Source organism: Arachis ipaensis, chromosome B09, assembly GCF_000816755.2.
Source record: "Arachis ipaensis cultivar K30076 chromosome B09, Araip1.1, whole genome shotgun sequence".
NCBI lineage: Eukaryota > Viridiplantae > Streptophyta > Magnoliopsida > Fabales > Fabaceae > Arachis > Arachis ipaensis.
The window spans coordinates 31,277-43,130 of NC_029793.2; the positions used below are offsets into that span (position 1 = coordinate 31,277).

Consider the following 11,854-nt stretch of genomic DNA (forward strand, 5'->3'; position numbering starts at 1 on the left):
TATATATCAAAATTATAAAATTATATTCAAGATAACCCGAGAATCAAACTCAGATCACAGAAATAGTAAATTAGTAATGAGAAAGTCTAGGAGGCCAGCAGTTTTATTAAAAGTTGGCCAGCAATTAACCATCAAAAGAGAAATGAGTAATCCTATACCATTGGATGTCATCTCCCACCATTAAAAACACATATGATGGCTAATTGACATATCACAAATTCTGCTGGCCCTAGCACTCCTCATTAGTAAATACAACGGAAAAGAAAAACGTAAACCCAAGGTCACAGTCGGTTAAATCGAGAATTTACAACAAAAAATATCTCCATGTAGGGTTTTTATTTTTTAAGATTCCACTCTTGACTCTTTTTTCCCCTTTATACTCCACCAAACAACATTGAATCAACGCATTTCTATTATAGGTTTCCTGTTAAAGCAATAATTAAGATACGAAATTAAAATAGAGTACACAGGGCACTGAGGATACACCACGCCCTTGGGGTTGTTCACTTTGTATTGGAGCTCAAAATAGCCATATTAACGTGACATTACTTGGAAAACTTACACTATAGACACGACATACTAATGCTAGAACCTTAGAGGGACCATGGAGACAAGCTGCATATACTACAAATACATGGCGACTCTGCAGAAGATATATTTTACATTTTACACTTAGATGAGTGCTGCTGGTCTCATATGACAGTAATGATGCAATGATGAGATTTTCCAAGAACAATGTAAGCAAAGAATGAAGAGTCAAAAAGCATCGGAATGCAAATCATATAAATTCATAGCTTATACTCTTGGATGATGTCGAAAAATTCAGCCAAGGTGTAAACAATTTGACAGGTACTCATTGCAGATGATGATTTCGACAATAGACTTTAGCATCTTTTTTATGATGAAATTAGATACAGAATAACAAACACAAACGTACTCCATATTGGTTTAATATACTAATAATACAGACATACAGTATGAAGGAATTTCAGCTAGTCTCAAACTAAATATAGAGAAAGAAGAGCAGAAGCTGCAGTGAGAAAGAATTGCACGTGCATTTACCACAATTAGTAAAGGCCCAACATCCTTAGCTCTGTCACATGGCTGGGATCAAGTTCAGGCACATTCTTCACATGTTCTCGATCTTCTACCACATATTCCTGGCATAGAAAAGTGAATAGTTAAATACTTTCAAATTTTGAAAATCCTCATATGATACGAATCATTTAAAATCATCTATTGAATGATACAAGAGTAAATATATATAATTTCAAAGAACACTTTTGTTGTTGTACTTTTGTTTTCATGCATTTCAGCATTCTTATGGCATCCAGTAAAAAGATCGGTATTTTCTGTTGGATGCCATTAGCCTGTAATAAGTCAAACTGATATCAAGTCAAGAAACGCATAGCAGACCTTTGTCAATTCTTGTTTTGCAAGAACATGGTAGTGGCGTTCATTGATTCTTTGGCCGCATATTATGGCTATGAAGAATCCATAGAGCAATCCCACCAAAACAATGGCTAGAACTGCAAGCCAAAAGGAAACATAATTTTAATTACGTATAATAAAAGATGGTATAGATTAATACAATTACAAATGAAGAAAAAAAACTGCAAATATTGGTCATAAAATTTAGAGGTGAAGCATTAGGTATACCAGCCATTGTATAAAATCCATATGGATGTTCTTCATAACCAAACATTTCCCTTAGTTCATCTCCATAAAATTTATACACAAGCACCCCCAAGAAAGCAACAACCTGTTGAAATTAGAAAGAACTTAACAGGCATTCTGTCAAGTAGATATTTAAAAAGCATTTACAACACATATGGTACTATTACTATCAAATAATTTCTTTGGGTGGGTCTAATTTTTCAGAGGTCAAATTGAATCAACTTAGGAAGCACAAAGCCTTTGTTAGCTTTATCTGTTCAACATTGGGAAGTCTTTTGTGTAACAATTCTAGGTTAGGATACTGTGGGGTCCAACTGAACCCTTAAGTAGTTAGCAAATGAACAAGGAAATCAATTATAAGGAGAGACCAGAATAATATATCTAACATGAAACCCTTCTTTTAGATCATGTGTCATGCACTACAAGCCAAATATCTAATCCTGTGATTCTTGTCCTGCAAGAATCCTTCAAATCCTATCCCACAATATCTACTTGTTTCAATGGTTGTTGTAAGACATGTCGGAGTTATGCTTCACCCAAATACAACAAAATCTGGCATAAACAGCAGACTACCGCAGATTTTGCTTCCTGCCATGGATAAGTTGAATATTAAAAGCTATAGCTCCTTTTGACAGGATTATTGAACAAGATTACTTGATGGGTTGCACACTTGCACTAAGCATTTAGCAATTGCTGAAAGCCATAGTTGATGGGGATCTCTATTTTCTTAAACCTAAAGACTGAATCAATTATAAGTGATGGGTTAGCACAGATGCCAGTAAGACGGGGAAATGTAGAAGATTGTATTAAATTGGGGAAGTGTATCAATGTGCCAAAACTGTTAAGAATTGGGAAAAAAACAGTTACAGCATGTGAAGCAAGGGTAGAGGAAGAGTTAGAGCTCCAACATCTCTCTCTAGGCCAATCCGATTTAGTGCCCGATTGGATTGGCCATTTTTAAGAAAGATGAGAAAAGTACTTTTTATAAAGGTGTTTGGATATTTAAAAGAAAAAAGCAAACTTTGAGTTTTAATGAATTGTCTAAAACAAAAAGTGCTTATATTTTATATTTAAACACGAAAATGCTTTTTATAATAAAAAAAGATCTAATTCTGTTTAAAATGCCATCTTCTGTCCAATGTTTCTTTTATAATTAGGTCCCCTTGTACTCTATTCTCTTTGTAATAACCTTCTCTTGATGTTAATCAAGTATCTTCAGTTATCCCCCAAAAAAGGAAGTAATGACTTATGATGTTAATCAAGTATCTTCAGTTATCCCCCAAAAAAGAAAGTAATGACTTATCAGCGAAAGTTTGTTGAAGACATGCTACACAATAAAAACTAAATGAAGTGGGTTTCCGTAAAATATATTATTCCACTAGAGGAGAAAAGTATCAATGAAATGCCTTCTGAGAATCACAATAATTTGCAATGTTATATAGACTCCTAGGGAAACCACAGCAATGGCCAGGAATCAAGAACGATAGCGGTAGATATGGATATGGTGTATACAAATAAGACTGTTCATACTTCATAACCACTAGACAAGAAAGGGCAAAAGTAATGTCATGAACATGCATAAAGTATCAATTTCACAATAAATAATTGTGATAACCAATCCCATACCAGTTGAACAATTATGAAAATGAATGCATGATCTCTGGCAACAAGAAACTGAAATTTTAATCTCAACCACCACCGATCTGGGGGGACGTTTGCACGTAATATGAAGACAGCTCTACATTCTGTACAGTGAGAAAAAGCAAAGCCCTCCTAGTACAACAGAAGGAATGAGAAGTCCAAAAGTAAGCAACACAGCAGCATAAATATACTGGAAGTCCTCACAAGAGCATGAAAAGAACACAAATAAGTATTAGATCTCCAATAGCAAACAAGTAACTCTTACAATTGAATAAAACATTGTTATTATGGTTATCTTTCCCCTGTAGTTTCTCTCCCTTTTCCAAATAATCCTCTCTACACTTTTTTTTTCTTCCTTCCCATTTTCCCTTTTTCTTTTCCTATGAAACCTCCTTCAACTTTAGTTTAAGTTGAAAACAAATCTTTTATAGAAAGAAAATTTTCATTTTCAACTTTTAACTCTAACTTCAGTAACAAGTTGTACTTTAACCCCATGTGGTGATAACATGTTTTATTTATAAACCTAGCTCCCTAAATTTTATTTTTTGATTATACTATTAACACCAAGCCTACCAGACTTTCAAGAGGATAATTTGAGGAAGTTTTATCTTACGATTAAAACTATGTTGTCTAATAAAACTAAATTTGAGGGGGTTTAGTGACCGAAAAATGGTAAAGGGTTATTTGAAAAAGTGTGAAACTAGGGGAACAAAGTTTACCTTAGCCTTGGCATAATTATGACCAACAAGACGGAACACTAAGAAGCGAAAGGAAGTTACCTTTGTAGACCGCCAATTATCTAGACATGATCTGTGGACATACTTTTGGGTGCCTTTGCAATGGCAAGGAGCGATCAAATCTTCTCCTAAAAGAAATTTACTCAATATTCAGCAAGTAGTTAACCTTGAACATAATTACATGCTGCTTTTAAGTTCCTTGGATCATATATGGGTTATGTCTGAAACTAATTTCATGATGGATACCATATAAATAAAATAAGTATGAAAAGAGGTATTACAGACCTCCTATATCAAGGCATATCCGGCACTGTGGCTGATCCGCATTTACCAGATGACAGCTCTCATCAAGAGGAACAGGGTGTGAATCATCGTTAGCAGCAGCAATGATTTCACAGGAAAATGAAGACTCTCCTCCTCCTCCTCCATATTCTTGCAAATTTAGATGCTGATTCAAGATGGGTTCGGATTCTGAACACTCTTCCTTGTCACCATTTGACGCTAATTGCATTTCGGGAAATGTATAATAAGGATTAAACAATGAGATTCATTGACAGAACTATAATTACTACAGACCATCTCAACAGAACTAAGAAACCTGCAAAGACACCCACGAACAACTAATTATTAACTGGGTGTACGAGAAGGGGAAGGAACACGCTGAATAACAAAGAATGAAAAAAAAAAGCAACTAGGTCTAGTTGGGTCGATCTCATTCATCTGTAAACGCAGGCAGGCAGCTTTGTTTTCAAAACGAAACCAAACAAAGCGAGCTGAAATTGAATTCAATATTGATTTTGATTTTGATTAGAATAGATTTGAATTGAGAGACAGAGGAAGCGGAGTGTGGCTTACCTAAATGATAATAGGAGCAAGAGACGAAGGCCTGCAACTGCAAGTGCTTCTGGAAGCAAACCCCAAATTTGATCTCAACCTCATTGAACTCGACTAACCAAACCTGGCTTTGCTAATGCCTATTAGTATTACTATTAGCACCCAATGTCAACATTCAACGACAGATTGACAATCCAAATCCTTTCGAGTTCCTACTTTCGTACCTTTTTCTTTCTTCTTTTTTTTTTTAACAAAAAAAACGTTTCGAAATTTCTTCTCTTTTTCTAATTTCTAAAATTTGCGGATCGGATTTCTCTTTTCAGATCCATCTTTTTTTCCCCCTAATTTATTCTGTCGTACTGGGCTTAGAATAGTCCAGTCCAGATTCAACCCTGCAACGCCTAGTTCTCAAACTGAGCCATCTACCAGCAACTCGGCCCGATAGTAACGAGTCTAGTTCGTGGGACCTTGCCCATATAGATCTCCACAAGCCGTATCTGATCGGGAGAGTAAATTAACAACTCTCCACTATTTTGATTATCACTATTAACTATTAAGGTGATAACAAATCTACTTTAAACATGTTACAACTCTTGTTGAATTCTTTGCAGGTATTCTTACTATCGTCTAAACAAGAATATCGAAAAAACTTTCATCCCGGCACAGAAGTCAAAACCTTCAACAAGGCATTTAGACCTCATTTTCAAAATCAAAATTCCATCCAAAATTCCTTAGTCCTAAGGGAATAGAATCTCTCGACTCGATGATATTATTGTTATATTAACACAACGGAGTTTGGAGCTTTAGGCCAATTTTTTTCTTGACTGGTTGTGCCTTTGTTTGGCTTGGAATAATGAACTTTATTTTCTTACCGAGTTTAACGAAGAAAAATTATGCAGAGAAAAAATCATGCAGAAGAAAATTTGTTAGATTTTATATGGAAATTGACCTGACATGTGTTTTAAATTTTGTAATATGATGAGTTTAAATATTATTTAGTAGTTATTAATTTATATATTTAAGTATTAGAATGCTCAACTCATATATTTTGATTTTATTTCCCCTTTTCTTTTTGGTTTTTTGATAAAATTATGGTGTGAAAAGTGAGGTTGATGAGTAAGTCTTTCTCTTATTACATCAGAAAATTAGATAAAAAGTTGAATGATTTCCTTTGATTCAATTTTCAAACTATGGAATGAACATATTAAATTAAGTAGATTCTTTTTTATAATTAAAAATTCAAATACAAAATAACTTATTTATAAACTGTTATTAATAAAAAATTTTATACTTTAAATTTTTTTTCAAAAAAATTTATTTAAATTGTTTATCCAAACTGAACCTTAATCACCTAAAATTCAAACCTGAATGTAACATATTAACTTTTATTTTTAACATATTTAATTACTCAACCAAAACTTCAGTTGTAGGATTCTGTTAAGTTAAGCCTCACGGTTTGTCTAAAACTCTAAATTGCAAACCGTTCCAGTTTGTCAAGGAAAAATGAGAATTTTTTTTAACATGACTAGCAAAACCCAATCCACAAACTCGCCCAACCCGAAAACCCACCCATACCCAGTCGCATAGTTCCTTTCTCAGACTTCTAATAAAACTTCCTTCTCCTTCAACGTCGCATGGAGGATCTTCACTCAAGGTAAAGGGGTGGGTCTTCATGCATCTCCTTCCCAGGCCCAAGAGAACAACCCAACAACATGCAAGGAGATAAAAGAAGATTTTTGATCATTCAGAAGCTAAGGAGAGATAACTCAGTGTATTGAGGTTTTGTTCTGTGAAGAAGCTCTCTGAAAAAGTTTATCTACTTGGACAGTGCTTTCTTTCTAAGAAGCATTCCGCCAAAACTGAAGAACTGAATCAGAGATATGCAAATCTGGTTTATCACATATCAAAGAGGCTGTTGTAGAGTCAATCTCCTTCATGTTTTACAGATTGTAATTTACTTTTCAATGTTTATCTTTCTGTAATTTCTTGAGTGAAAAGGCATATTGAGAGAGCTCAAGTAAAAGCCAATGAGTGAAAAGAGGCTGAGTGATACACTTGAGAGAAAAGCCTAGAGTTAATTTCAGATTTTTTTAGGTAAGTCTGTGTCTTGTATCTTGTACCAGTGATGTACCTCTTTCTTAGTTAGGTGAGCACTAAGAGTGAAGAGTTAGGTATTAGCATAGCCAATGTCAAGTTAGGTTAGAACTTGAGTGTGAAAGGATTGTGTCAATCCTGTGAAATTGATGTATGTAATACTTTAACTATAGTGAAAATTCCACCACTGTTGTGGTGGAGACTGGACGTAAGTTGCATAGCACAAGGCAACCGAACCAGGATACATAGTAGTGTTAGCTTTTCTCATCTCTGCTCTATTCTGTTTTCTGATATTCATGAGACAAAACGAAATTGTCTCATAAATTTTCGCTGCTAAGTTCAAATAGAATCAGAATTGCAAGTTTAACTAAAAAGGGTTATTTCAGTAACCAAAAGAAAGGCATAGATTCAACCCCCCTTCTCTAAACCTTCTACAACCTTCAGATAGTTAAACTACATGAAATTTCAGTGTCCATTATTTCAGATCGTGGATCTCAATTCACCTCTCATTTTTTGAAATCTTTTCAAAGAGTGTTAGGAACTCGTCTGAATCTTAGCACAGCTTTTCACCCTCAAATCGAAGGACAATCGGAGAGGGCAATCCAAATATTAGAAAACATGTTAAGGTGTTGTGTTCTAGATTTTGGTAGAAATTGGGACAGCTATCTACCTTTGATTGAGTTCTCTTATAATAATAGTTATCAAAGCAGCATTCAAATGACACCATTTGAGGCTTTTTATAGGAGAAGATGCAGGTCACCTATTAGGTGGTTTGAGGTTGGTGAGGTTAAGCTTTTGGGACTAAATTTGGTATAAGATGTAATTGAAAAGGTTTGCTTAATAAGAAAACGCTTATTAGCAGCTCAAAGTAGGCAGAAGGCTTATGTGGATAACAGAAGGCATAAATTAGAGTTTCAGTGGGTGATCAGGTATTCCTTAGAGTGTCGTCTATGAAAGGAGTGATGAGGTTTGGAAAAAGAGGTAAGCTTAGTCCTCGTTACATTGGTCCATTTGAGATATTGATAGAATAGGTGCAGTTGCTTACCGTTTAGCACTGCCGCCTAAGTTGTGCATGATCCATCCAATGTTTCACGTATCAATGTTGCACAAATATCTTCCTGACTCATCTCATATTCTCGCACCACAAAGTACAGAGCTAAAGGATGATTTATCTTTTGAAGAGGAACAAGTAGCTATAGTTGATCGCTAAGTAAAGAAACTGCGTTCTAAAGAGATAACATCTGTGAAAGTTGTTTGAAAAAATCATTCGGTAGAAGAAACAACTTAGGAAGTGAAGGATGCCATACGTGACAAATATCTATAGCTGTTTGAGTCTGAAGGTAACTATCACATTTATCATAGTATAAGTTCGAAATCCAGAGACCAAATTTTTTAAGGGAAAGATAATGTTATAATTGAAAAAAAAATAAAAGAAAAAGGGAGGAGGGGCACGTAAAAAGCACGTGACCCCATTAATCCCTCTTATTTCCTTAGGAAGGCTCCCGAATCCTAACCATTTCCCCTCTCTTTCTCAGCATCACCCTTCTCCTTTCTTATCCCTCTCATCTTCCATATCCTTTTCACCTTCTCATCTCTTCTTCTTGCAATCACACACTATCATTAAACTCACTTCTTTCATTTTACTTCCTTCTCCTTCTCTACTCTATTTTATTCATTTAAATTTTATTTATCATAATCTTAAATCATGGAGTTTCAACTTAATGAGTGAGGAAAGTATTCAACTTTTGAGTTCCGATTATTATTAAGGTTTTAAAATAACTCTTTGACTCAATAATTAGCTATATCTCTAAATTTTATCATCCCTATACTTGTGGGTATAGCAAAATCCGAAATTAGGGATATTAGGTAAGAAAATTTGGGGCGTTTGTCAAAATGAGTAAGATTATGTTAATTGACAACATTAGTAGCTCACAAATATCATTATTGTCATATTTCTAGGGTTGTAGAGTTATTGGACTTCATTTGGTAGCTCATTGACGCGCTCAAAGTTGCGGTTCCTTGAAATCAAGTTGTGAGTGGATATTATGTCTATAATTGTTTTTAAGTATATTATTATTAATATTTAAATTGAATCATTATTTTTAACATTTGAAAATATTTAATTGTTGTGATTTTTGAATAATTGGAATGGATATCGATTTATGAAAAACTCATAATTTTATAAAGATACATGCGAGACGATATTTATATGTTTTCTAAAGCATACTTGTTTTTCTTATTTGTATTTGTTAAACTTTAACTAAATTTTTAATATGCATTCTTATATATACTCTATTTTTATAAAATTTAGTAATATGTTACAAGTATTAGAAATAGTTATATGTGATTTGGTTTGGATTAGTTTGGGAGACTCTAATTAGAAAACCGTAGTTAACGGCGATTATGACGTTAACCTAGATGCATCTGGCTTAGATCTTAGCTAGTAGGGGCGTTGCTAGTCTAACGTGTAGGCCACACGTTGAATCTGTTATACCGTATGGGCACACTAGAGGAAAGGGCTACCCTTAGAGGTGGAGCCGCTCTAAGTGTGTAATATTCAATTTGATTTGACTTCTGGAATGAGAACTCTCATTTCAGTTCATTCCGCTTAATTATTTATCTATTTATTTGCATAATTAATTAATATGAATTCTTCATCTTTGAAAAGAAATATAATTTTTATGGTAAAACTTGTATTGTCTCGTGTCGGTTATAAATATAATGTTTTCTTACTGAGTTGCAAAACTCACTCTATTATATTTTCATGTTTTTCAGATACAGGTGTCATTTCAGGTTCCACTTAGTCATTTCGGTGAGTCCTCCTTCTTTCCAAGGACTAAGTAATTATGTAATGGAACATTTGCTCAAAATCTAGATTATATCAATGTTCCATATATCACAAGTAGGATCCTCGTTTGGGTTATGTTTTTTTGAATCTTGAACTGTTTAGATAATAATTATGACTTGGTTATGTAAAATGTATGAATTTAACTATATACTTTAGTTATCAACTTAATATATATGATGTGACTTTTGACATGTTTAGTTGTAGATATGATTGAAATATGTTGTTATTGTTATCTTTGAAAAAGGATGTTTATTATTGATACAGGAAGATAATATTCATACTGGTAAGATTCTAAGATAGAAGAGATTCTGTCCGTTTTTTTAAAGATTTGGTCGATTGGCTTGCTGAGGGACTTGTCCCTTGAGCGCCAATCATGATTTAGTTTGGGCCGTGACAAGATGCCTGGTGATACATTAAACAAGCAATTGCTTGTTTATGAACCAAGTTATTATTCACTTAGGTCAATTCTCAGTGAAGGTTTTCAGATTGATGTCGCAATTGATATTCTGCTATTGCTTGTCCTGTTGAACTCCTGCAACATATTTCTTCTTCAGATAAACATTCTTGCCACCATGAATATGGAAGTAACAGTTTCAATATTTCATATATACAAATTTATTTGAATAAAATATATTTTTTGTCTTTATCATTTGTGGGTCTTTTTTTCAAAAATACTTCTAGCGTTTAATTTCATTCAATTTGTTTCCAATATTTTCAATTTATTCAATTTTGTCCTTAACATTTTTTATTTGTGTCAACTATCTCGGAAAGTTTTCAATTTTATCCCTAACGTTTTATATAGAATTAGCATGTAGAGGTAATTTTGACACAAATCGAAAACATTAAGGACAAAATTAAATGAAACTAAATGTTAAAAGGTATTTTTAAAGAAAATCACAAACGTTAGAGACAAAAAGCATACTTTACCCAATTTATTTTAGCTCTAGAAACATATTATATGTTGTATTGAATGCCCCAGTTTACAGTTGTTACGGTGTAAAGTGCATATTGCACACTTTAACTTAGCAAGCCATTCCATCGCTCTTTCAGGTTCTGATAAGCCTTCGCACAAGGTATAGCCAACAATCCAAGCCTTCCGTCAATGCAAGTTTCTGTTGCTAGGTTCAACCTTAATAGTGTACTGAGTGCCTTGTCAACTGGCATTTCAACCTGCCAAAGAACATAAAATATGCAATCATTAAAGTCAGCAGTCGGCACTATCATGTAACAAACTAAAGCATCAACCATGTATCACCTTTACTTTAAACATTTCATACATGAATCTCTCGCATATCTCTCGAACACTTTGTCGAGAAGTGACCTACATTGAAGAGAATTTCACATATGATTTCTGTTTTAATTCATGACGGCAGATTTACAGCATTAGCAGATAGTAGCCTAATTTAATTAACTATTAACACACCTGACCCTTCTCAGCTTTGAGCAGGACAGCATAAGCCAAAATAGCTTCCTTATACTGCATGCATAAGGTTTTGGGAGATGACAGTAATGTAGGTTAGAATAAATAAGAAAAATGAGGTTGGAAACAAGTCAGTAAGTCACCCTATTTTTCCAGAGCAGTTTACCATTTTGCATGACAAGTATCGTGCATAATATTATCAACTACTTTGGCTGGGCTTTATGTTCAGACACTGAGTTTGTAACATAAACCACACCAAACGAGTTCATATTTGTTGATATTAACTAACACTGAATTGCTTCTGCAAAGGAAGTTTATTATCTGATTTTAGTTTGGCAAATTCACTACCTAACGTCACCTTGATTGAATCATCAAACAATTCCAACACTATTTTCAGTTCGTTTTCATTGGCAGTTGATGGTATTATCTGATTCACAATTTGGAACACACCATCTTCCTTAAAAAATTTGTTGAACAAATCATTCAAATACTTTTAAATTTTTTATCAAAAGATATTAAGCACCAGTTAACCAAAAATCATTCAAATGGTCCCCCCCCCCCCCCCCCCCCCCCCCGTCCATCCTGGTGACGACTCGTATTAGT

The 11,854-nt window shown here is 34.0% G+C and overlaps 2 protein-coding genes across 8 annotated transcripts in view; both read right to left on the reverse strand.

Annotated features, from left to right (window-relative positions):
• LOC107618523 (E3 ubiquitin-protein ligase MARCH1) lies at nucleotides 346-5,409 on the reverse strand. 2 transcript variants are annotated; one of them, XM_016320618.2, is made up of 8 exons: nucleotides 4,911-5,409; nucleotides 4,341-4,653; nucleotides 4,098-4,183; nucleotides 3,304-3,450; nucleotides 1,660-1,762; nucleotides 1,417-1,529; nucleotides 1,063-1,160; nucleotides 346-643 (listed from the first exon to the last, which is right to left on the reverse strand). In XM_016320618.2, the coding sequence occupies exons 2-7, from the start codon at nucleotides 4,564-4,566 to the stop codon at nucleotides 1,068-1,070; spliced, it is 768 nt and encodes a 255-aa protein (XP_016176104.1). In that variant the 5' UTR covers nucleotides 4,567-4,653; nucleotides 4,911-5,409; the 3' UTR covers nucleotides 346-643; nucleotides 1,063-1,067. The 2 variants fall into 2 exon arrangements, with proteins under 2 accessions (XP_016176104.1, XP_016176103.1); XM_016320617.2 differs by lacking the exon at nucleotides 346-643 and having other exon boundaries at nucleotides 750-1,160; nucleotides 4,911-5,406.
• The window catches only part of LOC107617996, a 9,586-nt gene continuing 8,420 nt past the window's right edge, over nucleotides 10,689-11,854 (reverse strand). Inside the window, exons 12-14 of one of the 6 annotated variants that reach the window (XM_016319903.2) lie at nucleotides 11,260-11,308; nucleotides 11,109-11,152; nucleotides 10,689-11,001 (exon numbers count right to left, since the gene is read on the reverse strand). In XM_016319903.2, the coding sequence (XP_016175389.1) occupies nucleotides 10,849-11,001; nucleotides 11,109-11,152; nucleotides 11,260-11,308 (246 nt within the window). In that variant the 3' untranslated portion in view covers nucleotides 10,689-10,848. Of the gene's footprint in view, nucleotides 11,002-11,086; nucleotides 11,153-11,254; nucleotides 11,309-11,854 lie in introns of all 6 variants that reach the window. The other 5 variants (XM_016319907.2, XM_016319905.2, XM_016319904.2 and 2 more) reach the window with 5 other exon arrangements.

Coding starts and splice junctions, on each gene's coding strand:
- LOC107618523 (XM_016320618.2), bottom strand. CDS start 4,566: ATGCAATTAGCGTCAAATGGTGACAAGGAAGAGTGTTCAGAATCCGAA. Junction 4,184..4,340: donor GATATGCCTTGATATAGGAG/GTCTGTAATACC, acceptor AATTTCTTTTAG/GAGAAGATTTGATCGCTCCT. Junction 3,451..4,097: donor ATAATTGGCGGTCTACAAAG/GTAACTTCCTTT, acceptor CTGTTGTACTAG/GAGGGCTTTGCTTTTTCTCA.